At 60.8% G+C, this 21944-nt stretch overlaps 3 protein-coding genes across 7 annotated transcripts; 1 reads left to right on the top strand and 2 right to left on the bottom strand.

The window, feature by feature from the left end:
* Positions 1-194: 194 nt before the first annotated feature.
* On the bottom strand, positions 195-2155 carry CELA1 (chymotrypsin like elastase 1). Its single transcript, XM_066208272.1, has 8 exons — positions 2052-2155; positions 1874-1956; positions 1679-1779; positions 1295-1420; positions 1068-1204; positions 657-802; positions 425-574; positions 195-327 (listed from the first exon to the last, which is right to left on the bottom strand). Exons 1-8 carry the CDS (start codon positions 2092-2094, stop codon positions 310-312), a joined length of 804 nt encoding a protein of 267 aa, XP_066064369.1. The 5' UTR covers positions 2095-2155; the 3' UTR covers positions 195-309.
* Positions 2156-3058: 903 nt separating this feature from the next.
* Positions 3059-15654, bottom strand: GALNT6 (polypeptide N-acetylgalactosaminyltransferase 6). 3 transcript variants are annotated; one of them, XM_066208256.1, is made up of 12 exons: positions 15573-15654; positions 13417-13865; positions 10224-10818; positions 9127-9299; positions 7585-7734; positions 7265-7499; positions 6154-6271; positions 5853-6053; positions 5300-5431; positions 4351-4452; positions 4099-4251; positions 3059-3948 (listed from the first exon to the last, which is right to left on the bottom strand). In XM_066208256.1, the coding sequence occupies exons 3-12, from the start codon at positions 10709-10711 to the stop codon at positions 3835-3837; spliced, it is 1866 nt and encodes a 621-aa protein (XP_066064353.1). In that variant the 5' UTR covers positions 10712-10818; positions 13417-13865; positions 15573-15654; the 3' UTR covers positions 3059-3834. The 3 variants fall into 3 exon arrangements, with proteins under 3 accessions (XP_066064353.1, XP_066064356.1, XP_066064355.1); XM_066208259.1 differs by lacking the exon at positions 13417-13865 and having other exon boundaries at positions 15573-15647; XM_066208258.1 differs by lacking the exon at positions 13417-13865 and having other exon boundaries at positions 15521-15592.
* Positions 14199-21580, top strand: LOC136304819 (uncharacterized). 3 transcript variants are annotated; one of them, XR_010724837.1, is made up of 5 exons: positions 15768-15842; positions 16530-16683; positions 17397-17851; positions 18784-20401; positions 21343-21580. XR_010724837.1 is itself a non-coding variant. In XM_066208261.1 (4 exons), the coding sequence occupies exons 2-4, from the start codon at positions 16572-16574 to the stop codon at positions 18940-18942; spliced, it is 726 nt and encodes a 241-aa protein (XP_066064358.1). In that variant the 5' UTR covers positions 14199-15000; positions 16530-16571; the 3' UTR covers positions 18943-21580. The 3 variants fall into 3 exon arrangements, 2 of the variants coding, with proteins under 2 accessions (XP_066064358.1, XP_066064357.1); XM_066208261.1 differs by lacking the exon at positions 15768-15842 and adding an exon at positions 14199-15000 and having other exon boundaries at positions 18784-21580; XM_066208260.1 differs by having other exon boundaries at positions 18784-21580.
* The last annotated feature ends 364 nt before the right edge of the window (positions 21581-21944 follow it).

Here is a 21944-nt window from a genome sequence, read left to right as displayed (position 1 = left end):
CCCGCAGAGGTCGGGGCCGCGCCGACGGCTCGGAGCCGGCTCCTGCTGGCCAGGACTGTTCCGCGAGGAGGGAGGAGGAGGAGGAGGAGGAGGAGACGGGGAAGGGCCGGTGCGGGAGCTGGGAGGGGAGGAGGACGTCGGGGCGGAGGAGGAAGGCTCGGCGGGCGCGGGCCAAGGCAGCACGGAGGCACAGAGACGGGAGGAGAGATTTTATTGAGGGCGGCTCGGGCGCGAGGAGGCCGGAGCGCGGCCGGGGGCAGTCAGGGGATGTCCGCGGGCGAGGGGCAGCGAGCGCTGGTCCCGCTGCGCTCAGTTCTGGGCGATGACCTGGAAGGGAGAAGGGGCTGGGCTGAGGCGCCGGGGGCCGCGGCGGGCGCAGCGCTGGCCCGGGAGCGCCGGGGCCGGCCCGGCGCGGCCGCCTTACGCTGTTGATCCAGGAGACGTAGGCGGAGACGCGGGTGAACACGGTGGGTTTGCGGAGGACGTTGCAGCCCTGGCTGGACACGAAGCTGGTGACGCCGTGCACCTGGTACTGCCCGTTGACGGCGCAGTGCAGGGGACCGCCGGAATCGCCCTGCGGAGCGAGGAGCGGCGTGAGCCGGGGCTGCGGGCGGCGCCGGGGGGCGCGGGGGGCGGCGCCGGGGCCGCGGGCGCACCTGGCAGCCGGAGCGCACGCCGTCGCCGCCGGCGCACACCATGGTGTTCTTGACGGTGGAGCCCCAGTAGGAGGAGCTGGAGCAGGTCTGGTAGTCCACGACGGGCAGGTAGGCCTGCAGCAGGACGCTGGACAGCTGCCCGTTGCCTGCACGGACCCGGCGCCGGTCAGCGCCCGCCCGGAGCCGCCGCCGGGCGCCGCAAGGGCCCGGCCCGAGCCGAGCCCGCGGCCCCCGCCGAGCCCCTCCGGCCCCGCCCCGTCCCCCCAAAGCTGGGCACGGCCCCGCCCGGCGCTGGGCACCGGCGTGGGCCGAGCGAAGCCCCGAGCGAAGCGTGCCGGGGCCGCCCGGGGCTCCGGGAGCTGCCCGGTGTGGTGTCGGGGGAATTCGGGGCGGGGGGAGCCCGTCACTCACTGCGGGTCAGGCCCCAGCCCGTGATGTAGCAGGGGTAGCCGTTGGACAGGATGGTGCCCTCCTGGGGCAGCACGGCCAGCTGCACGGCGCTGTTCAGGGTGGCGTAGCCGCTCAGGCGGAACAGGGCGATGTCGTAGCTGCCGGCGGGAGGGAGAGGATGTTACACGGACCCCCCGCCCCAAACCCCGGCCGGGCTCCCCCCAAGTGCCCCGTCCCGCGGGCGTTACCCGCCGGCCACGTTGTTGCTGTTCCAGTAGGGGTGGACGATGATCTTGCTGACGCTGAAGATCTGCTCGCTGCCGTCGTTGGTGTTGAGGTTGTGCTCGCCGGCCACCACACGGTATTGCAGGTTACTGGCGGCGAGGTGCAAAAACCCCCCGTCAGGCCCGAGTCGCGGTCAGTGCACGCGTGGGCGGCTCCGGGAGGGTGAGGGCAGGGAGCAGCTGCTCCCGGACAAGCCCCGCGGAGCTTTTGGCCTGCGGAGCCCCACAGCCCTGCAGGGGCGGCCGCTCTGCGGGGTGGGGCGGGCAGGATTTGTCCTGGGAAAGGGTTTTGGGGGCAAGGGGCTTTGGCGAGGGGAAGGAGGGGTCGCTTGTTGAGAGGCTGCTCACCTGTTGACGCAGTGGGCGGCGGTCATCACCCAGTTCCTCTGGATGAGGGAGCCGCCGCAGGTGTGGTACCAGCCGCCGCTGGAGTAATACTGGAGGGAGATCTGGGGAGGGGGCGAGAGGCGGGCCGGGGCTGAGCGCGGGGTCCCGGCGCCAGCAGAGCCCCGGCATCGGCCGCGGGGCGCCGGCAGGACTCACCTGGTAGGGCCAGGCGTGCGAGCGCGCCTCGGTGCCGCCGACCACGCGCTGCATGCCCTCGACATCCAGCTCGGAGCAGCGCCCTGGGGACACGGGGACGGCGTCAGGCCCCGCCGGGGAAGGGGGTGAAGGGGGAATGGAGGAGGTGCCGAGGCCGAAGGCTCCGGGCGGGACTCACCGCACAGGGCGAGGGCGGCGAGGAGCACGAGCTGCAGCATCATGGTGGGGCGCGGTGCCGGCGGTGCGGCCGAGGCGCTGCCCCGCGGGCGCTTTAACGGGGCCGCGGGAGGAGGCGCGGGAGGAGAAGCAGCTGCCGCGGCCCCGGCGGGCGGCCTTGGCCCCTGTGCCAAAGCACACGCGGCGCCGAGGCCGCCCGGGGACGCCCCGAGCGCCCCTCGGCTCTGGGCCCCGGCGAGACGCTGCCCTGCGCTGCCACCTCCTGTCGCCGCGTCCCCGAGCGGTGTCACGGGTTTGTCCCGGGGTCGGCCCGAGGAGGCCTCGGCTGCAGCTCTCCGTGGCCTCGCTTTGTGGGACGGTTCCCTGAGGCTGATCCGACGCCCGAAGGGAGCCGCGGGGGCGCTGGGATGGGGAAACGGAGGCGGCAGCAGGGCACGACCTTCACCCCCTCCCCAAGCCCCCAGCACGGGCAGCGCTGGGGCAGGGCTGGGGCTCGGCCTCCCCGGGGCCGGAGTCTGGGGCTAAACGAAGCTGCGACATGCTTTGATATAAACCCTGGAAGTTTGAAATAAACCGTGTCATTTTTTACCCCTCTAGCTCCAAACTGAGGCCGTTTTTGGGGGGAACCTTGGCCCTGGAGGCGCAGGCACTGGCAAACGGCATTTGGGATGCCGGGGCTCCTGGGGTCACCCAGGTCAACAGCGATGAAGGCAGGAAAGAGCACCTGCTGCAGTTCCGCCCTTATCTCCAAGGAAAGCACAAGATTTCCCAGGAACACAGCGTCCCAACAATCCCATGTTTGTTGTGTCAGCGCCAAGGGCACGCGGCGAGGGACAGCAGCAACCGCTCCACCCCACCCAGGGACACCCCAACCCACAGCTGGTTCCCCCGTTGTGGCACAAAGAGCTGTGAACTCATTTTGAGCCAAACAGGCAGTTTCTAGAACAAGGAACGGGCGGGATATAAAGTGGATGGAGTGTGGGGAGCTCAGCAGGGCCGGAGACAGGATTTGTGTAAAATAAATCATCTCTTTATTTGAAGTTGTGTTTCTAGGACAGGCTCTCCCCTCTCCTGTCATGTCCAGGAGGATTTTCTCCCACTATAAATGAAATGGCAACAAAAGTGGCAGCTACAGGAGTTGGGATAGAGAGAAAAAAAAAAAAAATTTGGGAACAGAGGAGATGTGGCACCCGGGATCCTCTTCAGAAGGATTCTGTGATGCCATCCAGGGAAAACTCCCCCTGCTCTGCACAGGCAAAATACAGCCGGGAATCATCATCATTTAATAACAACAATAGTAAAAACAAAAATCTAACTTCCTCCCCGCTCCAAATCCAACGTGATTCCTAAGGCACAGATCCCAACTTCTGCCGTTGCCCGTCAGGGACCACCGCAAGCCACGATCCCCCTCGACGGGAGGAGCGCCCCGCGGCCACCATCCTCCTCCTCGCCGGATTTTCCCCTCCCGATCCCACATCTGGGGAGGCGCATCCACGTTTTTAATGCCCGATATGAACTGAAGAGTCTCTGGCGGAGCCGGGATGGTGAGGACGAGGAGCGGCTTCCGAGGAGCCTCGGCAGGAGCGTCCCCGCCACGACCGCCGCCTTTCGGGGTCTGCCCCCGGCACAGCCCGGCCCCCAAAGGTTCGGGATTCAGTTCAAGGCAACCACGAAATGCAGCATATTTAAGGCTTTCACTTCTTAAATTAAAGCGAACAAGGAAGTTTTTTTTGGATCCTGGTTTCCTGAGCGTGGCCGGGGCCGGCCGGGGGCTCCGCTCCCTGTTAGGTGAAGGACCAGAGCTGGTGCGGGTCCGTGAGGTCGCAGGGAACCAGCGCCGGGTGCTTCCCCCGGGCCGTCAGACACATCCCCGAGGCCAAGTTCTTGATCAGCCGGTTCTGCCGAGAAACAACCCGAGCGCTCAGTGAGGGACCGCGGGGCGAACACGGGGTGTGACCGAGGGGAAACGGCACCCGAGGAGCAGCGCCGTGGCGGGCACGATGGCGCCGTGCCCAGGGGCGATTCCCGGGACGGAGGGGTCTCCTCACCTGCGCCAGGTCCCACTCCTCGCTGGCAGGGACGCGGCCGGGCTTCCCTCGGAACTGGCACTCGCCCAGCTCGGCCGCGCCCGCGCCCGCCCGCAGGCACAGCTCCTTGCCGATGTTGTGGCGCAGCTCCCGCTGGCTCGTGTACTCAAAGTACTGCGGGAAGAGCCAACCGGGGCCGTCAGGGCCGCGCCCCGGGGGAAAACCGCGAGGAGGAGAGGGGGAAATGATGGGGGTGGTTTGGGGGGGGCGCACCTGGTTGCCCCCCAGCCCGTGGCAGGGGTACATGATGAGAGGTTTCCCACCGTGGTTGTTCTCCCCAACGTCCAGGCAGCTCTTGGTGCCCTCGTTTTTGATCTGTGGCGTGGGGGGAAGAGAGGTGTCGGGAGGGGAAAAGGGGCGGTGGCGGGGAAAAGAGCGGGGAGAAAAACGAGAGAAAGGAGAGGGGAAAAGGGGAAAAAGGGCGGGGAAAGGCAAGGGAGGCGGGGGTGAGGAGAGGGGGAAAAAAGACGGGGCAGGGGGAAAAGGGGCAGGAGTGAGGAAAAAAGGCGGGGAGAACGGAGGAAAGAAGGGCTCGGAGGAGCCGGGGTAGGACCCGCCTCGGGTTTGGCCGTGCGGTGCTCTGGGATATCGCTGTGCAAACAGGATCCAGGCACGGAGCACCGAGTCCGGCTCCCGTGTCCTTTCCAGGACACGAGGAACGCCCGAGCCATCGACTCCGGCACACGAAGCAAAGAGAAAGGCGCCCGGGCTGACGTTTCAGGAAATAAAGGTGAATTAAAAGCTGGATGGAAGCCAGCACCCCGCACCCGGCCCAGGTGTCACCGGGCTGTCACTGGGCCGTCACCTGGCCGTGCCAGCTGCTGTCACATCGCCCTGACTGAGGAGGGGCAAACTCAGGATCCAACACCCAGTTCGAGGGAAAGGGCTTTTCTGGGAGCTCCATCCTTAGGGATGGAGCTGGAGCCCCTCACGTTGCCTGTCCTCAGTTCCTTGGGGATGCAGCCAGAGCCAGAGCTCCGTGTCCTGCCGTCCCCAACTCCCTCAGGGACACAGCCAGCCTCCAACATCCTGCCTGTCTCCACATGCTGTGGATGGGTGGCTGGAGATGAGGTCCTGCATCCCGCCCGTCCCCAGATTCCTTTGGGATGGAGCTGGAGCTCCACATCCCATCCCCAGCTCAGGTTTTCCAGCCCTCACTCACGGCGCCGTAGAACGTCGGGGTCAGGTCGGGCACGAACATCTCGGGGTAGACGTTCTGCAGGTACCAGGTGAAGTTCCTGCAGTGCAGCCGCTCCCGCAGCCTGCGCCGCTCTGTGATGTCACCAAACGTCCTCTATCAATGAGATCGTGGCAGAAAATTAAACTCACTTCAGAAAACAGTTGGGAAAATCCTCCAAAAAACCCTTTCTGAGCTGGGGCTCGGAGCAGGGAGTCACCCCAGCTTTGTCATCATCCCTCATGGTGTCACCAGCACCGAGACAATTGGTGGGGGGGTCACCACAGGCTCCACCAAGAGCTAGGAGATATTTTGGCACCAAGTTTTGGTGTTGTAAAACAACCCAAAAAACAAACAAACAAAACTCAAATTCATAAACCCCAATGTTTTCCTGCTAGAAGATACTCTGGCCAGAGGGGGAAAGAAAAACAAAAGGTGTTTGGCGACTTCTGTCCACTTGTGTGTGGTTTCCCGCACACCTGCTGCAGGACCAGCCCCCCCAGCAGAAGCAGCAGTCCCCCCACAGCGTGCCCAGTACCTCTCTGGCCATCTGGGAGGCTTGCTGGTTCCGGCGGTAGAAGATCTCCTTGTAATCGTCCATCCAGACCTCGGCCAGGCGCACCTGGTTCCGGGAGATCACCTGGGTGCCCTTGGGGAAGGTGTGGGGACTCTTGGAGCGGAACACGTGGCCCACGACGGAGCAGGGGATGATCTCGACCTGTCCCCCGCACTGCCACACCTGCGGGGAAGCCACACCTGAGGTGGGGGGGTCCAGCCCCCGGGCCCCCCAGCAGGGAGCTCCCTGGAGGTGCCCTGTGAAGGTGACCCCCCGTCCTTACCCTGAAGGACATCTCCACGTTCTCACCCCCCCAAATCTCCATCTGGTCGTCGTAGGAGCCGATGTGCTCGAAGTAGGACCTGGAGATGGCAAAGAGGCCACCTGCGAAGGTCGGGGACCTGCGGGGGGGGGGGGCAAAGAAGGGGTGAAATGCAAATAAAAAGAGCAGAAATGTGAGTTTTGGGACATCACAGCCCCAAAATCAGAGTCCCCCCGCATCCAGCTGTGGTGGCTTTGGTGGACAGGCTGGGCCTGGCTGCTGGGAGGGGACAGAGGTGACAACGTGACACGGAGGGGCCTCGCGGCTGGCTGGATTCAAAGTGAAAAGAGGATATTGTTACCAAAAACCTGTCGCCAAAAAGAGGGGGAGGTCGGAGCTTGGTGCCCCAATCCCTCCTCCCACTTCCCTAATCTTTTCTATCTGAGGCTGGAACAGAACCTCGCTTTTATTCAGGAAAAATAATAAACCCCAAGGATTCGCTGAGACGCTGGAGACGAGGCGCGGCCGGGAGCCAAGAGCCCGGCTGGAGGTGAAAGGGGCCTTTATGGGGACAGGAGCGTCTCCCAGGTGACCCGTGCACAAAGCCAGCCCCGCGGCAGGGGTGGGGACGGGGCCAGGCGGGGTGTCCGGTGTCTCCCAGTGGGAGCGCCCGGCTTATCCTGGGGCACCGGCGGAGAGGTGGGAAAGCCACTCAGGCGCTCTGTGCGTGTCAAACAGAGGGATAAAAAAGAGGGATTTTGGTGCAGCCTGATCCGCAGGTGACGTGTTCTGTGCGGGGGCACCCGGACACCCGAGAGTGAGAAGGTGCAGACAGCAATTAAATCCTTAATGAGTGACTGCGGGAGCGAGAGGCGGCCCGAGGCGACTCCAAGATCCGCTGTGGCCCCGCGTTCCCCAAGCCCCAGGGGAGGTTTGTCCTCCACCACCCTCACAGCTCTGACCACGGGCGGGCACAAACTCCCTGAGATCCCCCACGCCCAGAATCCCGGGAAGAATCCCGCCGGGAAGGGGCAGCACCGCCGGCCCGGAGGCACCAAAAACGAGGAAAACACCAATTTGTTGGAAAAAAAGAGCAGACCCAGCTGGATGAAGAGCCCCACGCTGGGCTTACTTGATGGGGAAGGTCTCGTCCTTCCTGCGCTGCCTCTCCCGTGCGGGAACGACCTCCCAGCCGAAAGTCAGGCTCCAGTCGAAATTGCCTCGGCTGTGCTGCTTCCCGCTCTGGACGGGCTTGGAGAACTCGAAGGTGTTGAGGTCGATGGTGGCGATGTCGGGGCTCACCACGGCCGTGGGCTCCTCGGCGATGCGGGACAGGAGCGGCTCCAGCCACCCATGGAAACACTCGCCTGGGACACGGGGCAGGGTTGGGCCAGGGTCAGCGCCACCTCCAGAACCGGGGGACACACACGGGTGTCACCGGGGGACACTCACAGTGGGCGTCCAGGAAGGTCAGCACCTCCCCGCTGGCCACGCTGGCCCCCAGCAGCCGCGCTGTGATGAGCCCCTTGCGCTCCCGCTGCCGCACCACGCGCACGATCTGCAGCTGCTCCACGTAGCGATCCAGCTCCTCCTTCAGGTACTCTGCGGGTGGGAAGAGCATCCGGATCCATCAGAGAGGCAGGTGCCGGTCCCTGCATCCCACCAACCCATTCTGCTGCCCCCATCCCATCCCCTGCCATCCCCTCCCCTCCCCTCCCCTCCCCTCCCCTCCCCTGCCATCCCCTCCCCTCCCCTCCCCTCCCCTCCCCTCCCCTCCCCTCCCCTCCCCTCCCCTCCCCTGCCATCCCATCCCATCCCATCCCATCCCATCCCATCCCATCCCATCCCATCCCATCCCATCCCATCCCATCCCATCCCATCCCATCCCATCCCATCCCATCCCATCCCATCCCATCCCATCCCATCCCATCCCATCCCATCCCATCCCATCCCATCCCATCCCATCCCATCCCATCCCCTGCTGCTCGGGTCTGGGTTCAGGGACGCCTGAGCCTTTGTCCCAAACCCAAGTGTATCTTCAGCTAAAGAAAATGACTTTCATAAGGGTCTAAGCCCCGTCCTGTCTAATCCCTCTCTGGAGAGGGGCTGGAGGCTGGCAGGGTGAGGAGGTCACATCCCTGCGTTTGAAGTGTCACCAGGACTGAATTCTTACTGAGGGAAGGGACAGCACACACGGGGTCACCAGAGGAACCCGGGATTTCTTGGCAAATGCAGCCAAGCCAGGAGCTGGGAATGGCCAAGTGAGAGCTGGGAGCCCCAAAAAACCGTCCTGGGAAGGGGACTCGAGTCCAAGCCACAGTGGGAGTTGAGTTCTGGGGCAATGAAGCCCTGGGGCGCCGCGAGGTTCCTGCTCCTCGGGAGCCCGTGGGTGGAAAGGGAGAATTTATCTGGGGCAAGGGCAGAGTCCGCTCCTCCCAGCGCCCCGACATTGAACCCCGTGTTAATTAGCTCTGGATGCTAATTAACCAGGGTTGCAGCTGGCTGAGGGTGGAGGTTTGTGGGGCATCCGGTTTGTCCCCGGGGCTGGGGAAGGGAAAACCCCAGGGGTGCTGTGGGGTGGATGTGAAATGGGTCGCGGCTGCTGGGAGATCCCGCGGTGCTGGGAGCATCAGCCGCTTCTCCCAGTGCCTCAGAGCTGCTGCCTCCAGGCTTGGAAAGGGGCTTGGCATCCCCTACATCCTCCTGATCCCACATCCTGCCGTGGATCCACCCTCTAGCCCCCGAATCCCCTCAGCATTCCCTCACAGCTCCCTGTGGCTCCTGCATCCCACCGCAGCCTGTCCGACCCCCCTCTAGCACCCACATGGCTCCAGCATCCCTCTGACCCTGCATCCCTCTGGCTCCTGCTTCCCACCAGGGCTCCTGCATCCCTCTGAGGCACCTCCCACCACAGCTCCTGCATCCCTCTGGCCCCACATCCCCCCATGCTCCCTGCACCCCTCTGCCCCCCGTGTCCCCGTGTCCCCCACCCACCGTCCGTGCTGGCATCGTCCACCAGGATGACCTCCCGGAGCAGCCGGGCCGGGGACGAGTGCAGGACGCTGTAGACTGTCCGGAGCAGCGTGGACCAGGCCTCGTTGTGGAACACGATGACCACGCTGGTGGTGGGGAGGGGAGGGCAGCGCTTGAACTTTTGGTCAATGCACCTGGGGGACAGAACGGGGAGGAGGTGAAGGGGGAGGCACGACTGGAGTGACCCCCCGATATCTGCCCCCCCAAACCCCACAGCAGGGGAGCAGCTCTGGCCCCTCTGGACTCATCCCTGCTTTGATTCCCATTGATTTTGGTTGAGCGAGTCCCGTTCCCGGCCTCTGTGTCCCCTCTTTGTCACTGCTACACCTGCTAAGCACGGATAATCGCCTGCCGGCGCGGGGGGCTGGATTCCTCCATCCCTTTCAAGGCTTTTTCCATCCCGAATTCCCTCCCCATATCTCCCCCCATCCCACCCCCGGCGCGGGCAGCGCTGGGGCGGGGGGGGGGCTCTTTAATCCGGCAGCCCCTGGCCGAGGGCAGGCGGGGAAATCTCTGGAGTTTTCCCGTTTCCCTCCCCCCCCCAACCCCAGCGGGGTCCGAGGCTGTTCCACTCGGCTAAGAAAAGAAAAAGTCTGACCGCTGGAGCCGCCGGAATAAAGGAGGGAGAGTAGGGAAAGGCGGGGAGGGGCCGGAGTCACCAAGCAGGTACAGGGAGACACAAAGAGCCTGCTGCTATTAAACCCGCCCCCGAGGGGCCAAAATTAGGGAGGAATATTAATAAATAAATTCCTCTTTTTTTTTTTTTTTTTTTTTTCCCCCCAGCTCTGTCTCCATTCAATCCTCTGCCAGTGCTGGGTGACCTGATCCTGGCCCCAAATCTGCTTTAATTTCCTCTGACATTTAAGGGAGTGAGTGGCCATTTTTAGGGGAGTGAGTGGCCGTTTTTAGGGGAGTGAGTGGCCGTTTTTAGGGGAGTGAGTGGCCATTTTTAAGGGAGTGAGTGGCCATTTTTAGGGGAGTGAGTGGCCGTTTTTAAGGGAGCGAGTGGCCATTTTTAGAGAGGAGCGGCCCCGGTGAGTTTCGGGCCCGACTCTCACTCCGGGGGGCGGCTGTCGGGGCCCAGCGCACGCTGCAGGGAGATGCGGTCGCTGGCGAAGGCGTTGAAGCAATGCTTCTCATAGCCCCGCTCCTTCTCCTTGGTCTCCTCGGGCGTCCAGCGATCCTTCTTGAAGGGTTTTCCGTCGGCGCCGGGGCTGGCGGGGTCCTGCGGCGGCCGCTCCATCAGCGGCCGCAGCTCGGCCGCGGTGTAGGCGCCGGGCAGGCAGGAGCGGCCGCTGGGCAGCGGCTCCGGCGGCGGCTCCGGGGCCCCGATCTGCAGCCGCGGCATCGAGTCCCGCAGGTCCCGCACGGCGCCCAGCATCAGGTCCAGCACCTGGCCCTTGCCCTGCACGATGTTTCGCAGCCACGGCTCCTCGCCCGGCTCCTTCCTCCCCACGTCCTTCTGGAGGATGAAGAGGAAGAGGACGAAGACGGCGCCCGCCAAGGCCACCTTCAAGGGGCTGTAGCGGCGGCGGAACAGCCTCATTTTGGGGTTTTGGGGGCGGGTTTTGGAGGGTTCTCCGGGCTGGGCTGAGGGATTCAGGAGTGTGGGGGCTCAGGGTGCATCACGATGTGCTGCTTTGCTCCAGTGACCTGGGGGAAGGAGAAACACCTGCAGTTAATTCCCGGGCTGGATGTGCCCAGGCTGCATCCCCTTGAGGTCAAAATAGAAATACTGCACTGAAGATACAAGATATTGTATTTAAAATAAATTATATTGTACCTAAACCAGAATATATAAATGTAATCAAGTCATGGGATACTTTTCTCAAGGACCTTAAAGATCGTCCAGTCCAACCCCCTGTGACGGGCAGGGAACCTCCCACTAGACCAGGTTAATAACAATTAATAACGTAATAATACAACAGCAATACAATACATTAATATATTGACAAAGTAAAGTAATATTAGTAACGTATTAACATATCAATATTGCGATACAACGTTAGTAATATATTAATATGGAAATATAATGTTAGCAGCATATTAATAAAAAGTTTGGTACAAACGACGCCTGTAAAATCCATTCCCCCCCAGACCTTTCAGCCCCTAAATCCATCCCAAAATTAAAACACCAGGAAAAGCGCGGGTTGATAAATGCCGGAGGATGTGTCACCCCCCACCACCACACATGGGACCTCCCAAAAGTTTCTTCTGGGACTGATCCGGAGGCTGCAGCCTCCACCCGCCACTGCCCCTTGCACGCCGAAGATAAAACAGAGCTAAAAATTTGCCAAAATATTTTTGGCCGCTGGGAAAAAAAAAAAAAAAAAAGCCTTTTCCTAGGCGTTTTCCTGCCTGCGAAGGAAAACTCGAACAGACCCTGCAGTGCTCCGGGTTCGGCTGAGTCGGAGCAGCAAGTTCGGTGCCCGGTGCCACCGGGAGCTCGGCGTCAGCTCCCGAACTTGCCCCGGGATCCGTCGGAGGCTCTGAGCTTCCCACCACCCTCAAACTTCCCGCGGCTCCTCTTTGTAAGCCGCGGCCGCCGGAGCATGGACGAGCCCGGCGGGATCCATTCACCGCCATCTCCTCCTCCTCCACTTCGGGGTCCCCCCCCTTCCCTTGATTCCTTTTTCCCCTTTTCTTTTCATTCTCTTGGGAATGGGGCGGGGAAGGGCACCTGCCACAACTTCAAGGGCGAAGAAGTTTGGGCTGAGGGGGAGGAGGAGGAGGGTCCCGGGGTCCCCCTTTGAGCGGGGGATCAAAGCTGGACCACGCTTCACTGCCAAGGGCGCCCGGCCCCGTCCAGCATGGAAAACTGGGGGGAAATCCAGCACAGAACTGGGGAAAAAACATCAACCCCCTGGTGTTTCCTGCCATTTCCTCGGGATTCCTGCCCGAAGCTGAGCGATGTAGCCCCCGAGCACCGAGGTTTTCACTGCGCGGCGCTGCTCTGCAAGGAGGGGGAGGGAAAGGCAACGGATTTTTTGGGGAAAAAACCCATTTCCATCAACGCCACAACTCCCTGAGCTTCCTCCCTGCCACGTTGCGAACGAAGCTCGTTAGGTGTCGGTGCTAATTAACCCCAGAGGGGCGCTCAGGTGTGTGTGTGGGGGGGGCACAGGTTGTGCACAAGAGCTGCCGCTCCCGGGGGGCCCCAACCCCAACCCCCTCCTCAATCCCTCCCCCAAAAGGGCCAAAAAGCCAAATAGAAACAAAAATATCCCCCGTCCCCGGATGGACTGGTGTGGGTTTGGCACAGAGCTCCTGGCGCATCTTCACTCTCCTCTACCCGCCCTGCAAACTCCCGGGTGGATTCTGCTCCAGCCCGAAAATCCCGTGTGGCGACGGGGCTGGCCCCGCGCCCCGGGAAAACAACATCAAACTGACCCCGTGGAGCCTGCTGGGGTCAGAAAAAGGGGAAAAGGGCTTCGGGGGGAATTCGGGGCGCATCCCCCGTGCTGTGGGCGGGAGGGATGGTGGGAAGAGGCGGAAACAGAGATAAAGTCGTGGAGGATAAAAAAAGGAAAATAAATAAAAGACAAGTGAACTGACACCGACGCGGCGGCTGGTGAGGTGGCCGCCGGCTCCACGTGGCAGCGAGCCACGATGACACTGGGAGGGGCAGGACCGAGAAAAGCCGAGAGCGGGAAGCGGGGAGCAGCAAGGGAACGCGGGATTGTTCCCGGTGGGATTCAGCTCCAGGGGGAGGAGCTGGATGTGCTGGGGAGTGCGAGGGATGGGAGCTCACAGGAAATGGATCCCGTCGGGCTCTCCCCGTCCAGGCGCTGCTCTCATCCCTCGGGATGAGCCCAGCGGGTCCTGGGCGCGCGATGGGAACGGCCGGAGCTGGGGGGTGTGTGAGGGTCCCTGCCCCGCCGGGGGCCCTGGGGTGTCCCGGGGGGGGCTGACGGGGGCAGGTCACAGCCCCATGAGCCGCTGGGCTGCTCCGGGGGCTCCATCCGGCCCCCCCCGCGCCCCGGGGGTCTCCAGCCCGGGACCACCTGAACCCCCTTCCACGGAAGGGCCTGTGCAGCGGGACCCCCGAGCACTTCCCCCCAGGACCACCCTGCTGCCTCTTCCCCCGGCCGAGGCTCCTCACCGGGAACCTCCCGTGTCCCTTGTCGTGGGGAGGGTCCACACCGGGACCCCCTTACCGCAGTGGGGGGCTCCGCATTGGGACCCCCGGCACCCCCGGACCCCCTCCCCTGAGGCAAGGACCTCACCCCGGGACCCCCCAGACCCCCTTACCGCAGAGGGGGGCGCCGCACCACGACCCCGGAACCAGCGGACCCCCTTTCCCTGGAGCGAGGGCTGCGCAGCGGGACCCCGGGACCCCCTTTCCCCGGCAAGAGCTCGGCACTGGGACCCCCAGAGCCGCTTACAGCAGAGAGGGGGCTCAGCAGCGGGAGCCCCGTCACCTCCCCTCTCACCGGCTCCACAGTGGCTGCGGGGCCGCAGGTGCGTCCGGGTGGGGCAGGGCTACCTGCGCTACCTGTTCCCTTTCCCCGCCCCCCGGGGCAGGTGCACGGGGCGGGGCCGCGGCCCTAAACCCGCCCGGCCCGGGACAAACGCCGGGTCCTAGAGGTGCCTGCCAGAGGAAAACGCCGCGTCCTGGAGCCAGCCGTCCGTCCGTCTGTCCGTCCGTCCGTCCGTCCCGGAATAACGCCCGGTCCTGGAGACACCCGCCCGCCCTGCGCCTGAAACGGAGGGGCTGTGACAGGGACCAGTAAGGGACTGGCACTGGGGACACTGGGACCCCACGTGTGCTGGGACCAGTAAAGGCCTGGCACTGGGGACACTGGGACCCCACGTGTGCTGGGTCCAGTAAGGGACTGGCACTGGGGACACTGGGACCAGTAAGGGACTGGCACTGGGGACACTGGGACCAGTAAAGGACTGGCACTGGGGACACTGGGATCCCACGTGGGCTGGGACCAGTAAGGGACTGGCACTGAGGACACTGGGACCAGTAAAGGACTGGCACTGGGGACACTGGGACCCCACGTGTGCTGGGACCAGTAAAGGACTGGCACTGGGGACACTGGGACCCCACGTGTGCTGGGACAGGTAAGGGACTGGCACTGGGGACACTGGGACCCCACGTGTGCTGGGACCAGTAAGGGACTGGCACTGGGGACACTGGGACCAGTAAAGGCCTGGCACTGAGGACACTGGGACCCCACGTGTGCTGGGACAGGTAAGGGACTGGCACTGGGGACACTGGGAACGACAGGAATTTATGGAGATCCCAAAGTCACGACCCCAGGTGTGCTGGGACCAGTAAGCGCCCGGCACTGGGCGTGCTGGAAGAACCAGGACGGCCACGGGAAAACCCCCGGCGGGACGGGCCCGGGCGGGCTCCATCACCCAGCCGAGGATTTTCCTTTGGCTCCGGCGCCGTGTGGAGGATTTGGGAGATTTGAGCTGGAGCGGAGCGAGGATTAATCGGGATTATTGGGATATTAGCTGGAATATTAACTGGTTTACAGGGGATCAGGTCTCCGGGGCACAAACACCCGTCAGCCCCAAACTAAAGCGCTAATGAGCTGGAATAAGGTGTGAGGGGAAACTGAGGCACGGATTGGAGCCAACACTCGGCCCCTACGAGCGCCCCGGGGCCTCCATCTCCCTCCCCGCGGCTTTTTCGAGTTCATTTCGAAGCCGCCGCTCTCGCCCCTTTCGTTTCCTGCGCCGGAGGTTTCGCTCTGCGCCCAAAACCCGGAGGGGAAACTCCCTCCCCCAAATTTGCTGCTGCTCGACTCTGAGGCGGCCGCCACTCTCTGCCCGACGTCACCGCGGCCACCGCGCAGGGCCAGCACGGTCCCCACCACGGTAGGTCACTTTGGGGGGGAAATACAGGGGTTTTGGGGTCCACGCCGGCCTGGGTTGTGGGGATGGGATTTGGGGTGCCCTGAACCCGCCCCATTCCCCCCTCGCCGGGTTCTGCCCCTCGGAGCCGCTCCGCCAAGCCCGAAAATGGGAGTTTTGTGTTCCCAAATTGCTGCTTTTAATTGCACTTTGGGAGAGGCTTCTTTGGGACGTAAAATAATCTCCCCGCAGCTTCGCCCCGGTGGCACCAAGTCTGGGGGAAACGAGAAGGGGCTGAGACCCGAAAAACCCCAGCGGGGATGGAATGAAAGCCATAACAAAATCTTTCCAGGCTTGGTAGGGAGTGGCGGCTCCGTGTCACACTCCAATTAAGAATTAATTAGCGTCTTTATAGACAATTCTCGGGCAAAACAAAACTTGAATTAGAGGTGGAGTTGGCCGCCTTGAGGGGGGTGAAAAATGTTCACTTTTAAGGTTTGAAGGAGCAGAGGAACCCGAAGAGCCAAAATTGGGGTGAAGTTACCTCTGGGTGTGGGGCGAGCGCCGCAATTCCCTGCGCTGGGAGCAAACCTTACCACGGCCTCGGAGGTTTTCCTAGCTCCAGGTGCATTTCCTTCGGGATTTCTCGCCCTTCATCCCTCCCCGGGAATCCACCGCGCCGCAGGCGGCTCCATCCAACCCTCCAGCCAAACCCCTAATTTGAGCCGGAGCTTAAATTTAACGCTGAGCTGAAACTTTCAGCGCTGAGCGGCAGCAAACCTGGAGGAGCTGACAGGAAGCCAGGCTGATTTGCATATCTATGCTAATTAAGATCGCGCGAACCTCTCGGATCCCCTTTGCAGATGGTTTGTAGATTTGCGCCCAGCTTTGCGTTTATTTATTATCTTTTCGCCCGGTAATAATTGGTGCAAGATGGGAAAACTGGAAAGTTTTTTCCATAATACAGCTGTTAAAGAGGGGACAAACGTGGGCAACACAATTTCCCTCCATAATGCCAATATTCGGTTAATTGATGCTGGGTGGTGCTTCCTGGGGTATTTTTGGGAGGAGAAGGGGCTGAGCAGCTCAAAAAAAAAAAAAAAAAAAAAAAAAAAAGGAATTGCGTCCCCACCCATGGACATCATTCCTTGGATGGGTTTGTAGTAGGGAGTTTTTTGCTCTCATGCCCAGAAAATTCAATCCTTTGGTACCGAGTTGAAAACACAGCTTTTTCCAGGTTGATTTTTCTTTTGCTAAATGGGATTTTTGGGTTGTTCGGAGCTCGTGGAGGCTGTGGGGGAGAGGTGGAGAAGCCCAGCTTGGCTCCTCTGGGGAAGAATCTCTTCCCTTTTCTCTTTTTTGCTGTATAAATGATGAGAGAACTGAGAACGCTTCTCTCTGAGCGACCCTACACACCTGCAGCACCGGATCCTCCACATCCCAGCAGCTCGGGGTGACCCTGGCAGCTCCTCCCTGCCTTTGGATACCACCAGTTACCAGTGGGTGATAATTAATGTGATAATTAATCATGTAATTATTATTGCTGTTACCAGGTGGTCGTTCCCTGTCCTCCGCCCTGCCCAGGTGTGACGCAGATGGAGGAGGTGTTCCTGCAGCTCTGGGGGGAGGTGGCCAGGCTGCAGGAGCTGTGCTCGGAGCAGGGGAGGCTCCTCCAAAGGCTGAGGGCCAGGAAGGGCCCGGTCCTGGGTGAGTGGGCCTGTGGGGTCCCCAGAGTGCACATTAGGGTCATTCCCACCTTGATCCTGGCCGGGTCATTCCCACCTTGATCCTGGCAGGGTCATTTGGGTCATTCCCACCTTCATCCCGGTGCCCTCAGGAAGTTCCTCTGGTGAGGTGAAGGGACTTCGAGCCCTGAGCCCATTGCGGTTTTCTGGGTGTCGCTGCTCAGGGACGCTCCTGGTCCTGGGAGCATCCCCTGGAGAGGGTGGGAGCAGGGGTCGGGAGGATCTGCAGCCCAGAAAACACTTGGAAACAGTCAGGTTTTCCAAGGATTCCCCCTCAAACACTCACATCACTCCCACCGGGTCTGGCACCATTTTCCCAACCCTAAAATGGGAATTTTGTGGCCAGGAGGGATCGGTTTGGACAAAGCTGTGCTGGGAAACTGCAGCCTCCCCGCCCTGGAGCTCCCTCCTTTCCACCTGTGTCCTTCCAGGGCTTAAACCAAAGCCTTTCCTGGGATGATCCTGGAGTCTGGGGACACAGGGTGTCCCGGTCTCCTGATGCTCCTCCAACCCTCAGCCCTCCCTGGTTGTCCTCAGTGTCCTTTCTCTGTAGGGGACAGGTGAGCTCTGCCAGCCCAGGGGTTCCCCAAGCCCAACAGGAAAATGGAGCAATGGAAAGGTACAAAACCCTTTGGAATTAATTCCCAGGGATGACCCCTCTGCTCTCTCCCAAAGACATCCCGGAGTTGCTGCCTGTCCAGTGCACGGAGGACTCGGTAACGGGAGATGGGCAAAGGTCACCTGAGAGCCGCCAAAAACATCCAGGGGCTCTGACAGCCTCCACATCCCACCTGGAACAGCCCAGGGAACAGCCCCAGGCCACCAACACGTCCCCCCCGAGCCCTGGGAATGGCGCCGGGACAGGAGGAGCCGCAGCTTTCAGCAGCCCCGAGGGGGAGAAGGGGGGTGTGCCCACCTGGATGAGAACCTGGGTCCTGCCTGTCCCCTGGGAAGGAGGAAGAGGTCCCTGCAGCCCTCGGGAGCTGGAGACACTAAACCCAGGGGCTGGGGGCTCCTTCCCAAATCTTCTGGATCTCTACGAAGCCCCGGCAGCTCTTGAGAAGGAAGATGCTCCCAGGGACGTGGCTCGGCCTGGGGAGGCTCTGGTGGAGATCCGAGGGCCTGTGAAGGTAATCTGGGAGGCTGGTGGGGAATTTGGGCCGTGCCCGAGTTACGGCATCAGGGACGCTTCACCCTCCTCTCCATCAGCCCTGGACACACGGGGAGTGTGCCAGAGTGGGGGTGGTTCGTTAAAAACCTCTCTGGGCACCCGATTTTCTGGGTACGGGGAAGCCCCTGAGGTCTGTCTGTCCAGCCAGGACATCCCTCCCGTGACCCTCACAGAGGCGTTGAGGAATCCCTTGGAGGAGTCAGCTGGGGGAAAGTTCTCTCAACCTCCTTTGAATCTCCCAGTTCAACAGCTCTAAAGTATTTCCCTCATTCTCTCTGATCTCCACACCCTGAAACATATTTCCATAAGATTCCAGAAGATTCCCATCATTCTGAATGGATTCCTAAAGACCTCGCTGAGCTCTAGCCCCTCAGTCCTCCTGGTGAACCTTCACTCCAGTCCTGCCCTTCCCACCCAGGGTCCCTGGGATGCCAAACCCGTTGTCTTTCATTCCTTTTCCTAAATGAAACCCTTAAAAATTCTTTCCTGGCCTCAGGGGCTGGGTATTCCCGGGGACAACTCCTGATTTTGGGCTGTATTTGGGAGGCAGTTTTTAAAGGAGAAGGGGGAAGTGGGGCTGTGTCCCCTTGGGGCCCTGTCAGCGCTCCAATGACAGTGGCACAGCGACAGGTGACAAATGTGCTCCCATTTGGCTCAAAGCCAATTTTCCTCCCGGTTTGGCTCGTGGGAAGCGCTGGGGGAGTCTCGGGAGCCACACGGACATGGGATTGTCCAGTGGGATCTATGGGGGGTGAGCTGAGGGGCAGCTCGAGCTCCCCCAAAATCCAGCCTGGCCCTTTTTGGGCACAAAGAGGCGGAGTCAGGTTTTGGGGGCTGGCGCAGGGCATTCCCGGGGGTCTCTGTGTCCCCACATCCCTCTTTTCCTGGCAGACGTGCTGGACTCCGGGCTGGGCGCTGGAGGAGGAGACCCTCGGGACCGGCCCCACCCGCGGGGCTGCTCCGCCCTGTGACCTGTGCCAGGAGATTTTCCCCTCGGATGCAGCAGGACACACGGAATATCTGAACCACCTTTTGGCCCATCTGGAGTAGGAGTTGTCTTCCCAACGGGAGATCCCTGGATTTGCACCTCGACCCTTGGGGCAGACTCTGGGCGTTCCCAGGTTGGAGTTGATGGGCTGGAAGGATTCCTTCAGCCCTGGGATCCTGTGGCTGATGTGGATTCTGGGATCCTGCCGCTGCTTTGGACCGGGAGCAGTTTCCACGATCCTCATCCTTCTCCATGGGGAATGAGCTCCCAGATTTGGATCACCCTGGGTGTGTTTTGGGTTATTGATCTCCGTGGATATTGAAGCCGATCCAGTCCCGGGGTCTGGAGGTGTGAGGGGGAGCTGCAGCTCCTGGGAAAAGGGAATTCCTCAAAGTTGGCCTTTGACTGAGTGCAAATGAATCTTCCATAAATAGTTAGGGATGTTTGGGAAGGCACATCGGCTTTTCTTGGGAGTTTGGAAGGTTGGGTGGGAGAATCTCAAGGTTTTTGGGGGTCACTAAAAATTATTTTAATTCATTAATGGTAATTTGAGTGTTTTGTAGCACTTCCATCAGTAGTATCCAGTGTGTTTCCCAAAGGAATTCACTGCAGCAGTGGGGAAATCGAGGCACAAAGCATCAGCTCCAAATCCCTTTTTTCTTTTGGAAAAATCTCATCTCAGGCTTTTCTATTTTGCAAGTTTCTCCCAAAGTGGATTTGGCATCTCGTGTTTGAGGAAACTTGTGTTGAAACGGGGAGCCAGGTTCTCCTCTAATCCCAGGGATCGGGAATAACTGGGATCTCCAGCTCCAACATCTCTGTGGCAGCACAGATGAGCCAGGAGTGTGAAGTTTCTTCCCCAAAACATTAATGGATTTATTCCTGACAAACCTCTGCGTGTCCCCAGGGTCCCAAGACAAATCCTGCAACTTCTTTCTCTGGGTCAGCAGCTTTGGCCTTGGATTCTCCATCCACGTGGATACTGGAGTTGCTTCCAGCCCTGGGTAGAACCGGGCCTTTATTTTACTGAAAATGGGTTTCCTTGGGATTTTCTCAGGGTTTCCTTGGGATTTTCTCCAGGTTTTCTCCACATCAGAACAAACGTTCCCATCACCATCACCTGCTCCAAGATTCCTCCTGTGGCTCCTCAAATTAACTGGGATTATTTGATAGGGTTTGATGCTCTTCTTAGGGGAGAAACCCTCATTTCCCAGGCGAATCCCTGGGAGCTGCAGACCCAAAGCTGGAGCGAGGATCCCATCAGTTTATTCCCATTAATTGGCACCAAATCTCTGCAGCTGCCCGGAGTTGGCTGGAGGGAGAAATCCAGCAGGGCTCTCCTCGCCCGGGAAATTGAATTCCCAGAGCAGGAGCACAGATGGTTTTTGTCAAGAGTCAAAACGAGCCGAGCCCTGGCGTGGGGCTGGTGCAGCCCTGCAATGCCCAAAATGCTGCGGAAAATCCCCCTGGGAGCGTTTGGGGTGAGCCGCGAGAGGATTTTGTGCTGATCTTCCATCCCTGGTGAGCCGGGAGGGACAGCAGGGGAAGCTCCACAAACCTGAGCTCCCTCGAGGACATTTTTAGCTGTGGGGTAATTAATCCCTCCCCTCCCAGATCATCCCCAGGAGCACAGAGATTCCCTTTTGGCTCCAGACCTTTCCAGAGCAGGAAGGTGGCTCCGGCTCCGAAATAACTTTAATTGCAGGGTGCTGGTGGGGCCCGTGGGTGGGCTGTGGTTGCTGGGGCCAGGTTGGGCTCCAGGTGGGTGGGAGTCGTTTTGGGAAAGGCAGGAGCTGGGTGAGGGCAGATTCCCGTCAGGAGAAGTTGGGAAATCAGGATTGGGTGAAGCCAGTGGCGGGAGAGCTCGGGGATGAGGGTGTCCTACTCTCGTTTTCCAAGCGGGGATGGAGCTGGTGATGACTCTCCTGGGGAAACCACGGCAGCAAAAGTGCAGCTGGAAATGGGATTTTGGGTGGAAAATGTTCATTTTGGAGGGTTTCCAATTCAGGGTCTGGGCTGAGGGAGGGGGAAGGCGCTGCCCAGGTGCTGGGGCTGTCCTGACACCGAGCTCTGGGCACTCACCTGTGCCCAAACACCCCCAAACTCCAACACCCAACTCCTTTGGGGCCGCATTGTCAGAGGAGACAAAAGAAACGAGGGTGGGGCAGGGCAGGATTTCACGCCTCTAATGGGAGAGTGAGGAAAAAGGGAAATTTCCTGCCCAGGAACTGCATTTCTCTAAGGAAAAACTCCCTGACTTGTCCCAAATCTCCTGGGAATTGTCATCGGAAACGAGAGATGGGGGGGAGACCCAAATCTCCTGGGAATTGTCATGAGGGATGGGGGGATCATCTCTCCCCCCATCTGCAGCAGGAGCCCATCTGTGCCACCAGCGGGGATGGGAAAGTCATTAATGCCTCTGTTAATTAATAACTGACCCTCGATTTTCATCCCTCATTAAGGAAAGGGAAACGTTCCGTGATCCTGTTGTGTTTGGACACGAGCTCGAGGAGGCAGAGACTGGAAAATGGGATAAAAAAAAAAAAAAAAAAAACCAAACCTCATTTCCGAGCAATTCAGAGACTTCCAACTGTAATTTTTGGAAGAGTTTTCGGTGACGGCTCAACCCTCCCTAATTTCTGCGCCTTTCCTGCCGGGACAAGGGGATTTTTGGGGAGCAAAGGGCCGGGTTTGGCCTCAGCTGGGGGGAAAAGGGGGGAGGGAGATGGTGGAGGAGGCCAGGAGGGGACACGGCGGGGCTGAGGGGGGGGGGTTTATGGGGTTTGGGGGGTTCTTCAGGGGATGAGAGTGAGCTGGGGGGGTCAGGATGGTGTTGGGGAGGAACAAGATGAGTCTGGGGGCGCCAGGATCATGCTGAAGGTGATGCTGGGGAGGGGAAGTGGGAGTGCTGCTGGAGGAAGCTGGAGAGGAGCCGGGGGGTCTGAGGGGGTTTGGGGGTGACACTGAGGGGGAGGCTCGAGGGGATGAAGGGACGGTGCTGGAGCAGAGTCGGGGGATGCTGGGGGGGCAGGATGGGGCTGAGGGGGCCCGAGGGTGGGCGATG

This window comes from Chamaea fasciata, unplaced genomic scaffold (genome assembly GCF_029207755.1).
Source record: "Chamaea fasciata isolate MVZ Bird 193981 ecotype frontalis unplaced genomic scaffold, bChaFas1.0.hap1 SCAF_192, whole genome shotgun sequence".
NCBI lineage: Eukaryota > Metazoa > Chordata > Aves > Passeriformes > Sylviidae > Chamaea > Chamaea fasciata.
This window is presented reverse-complemented; position numbering and strand designations above follow the sequence as displayed.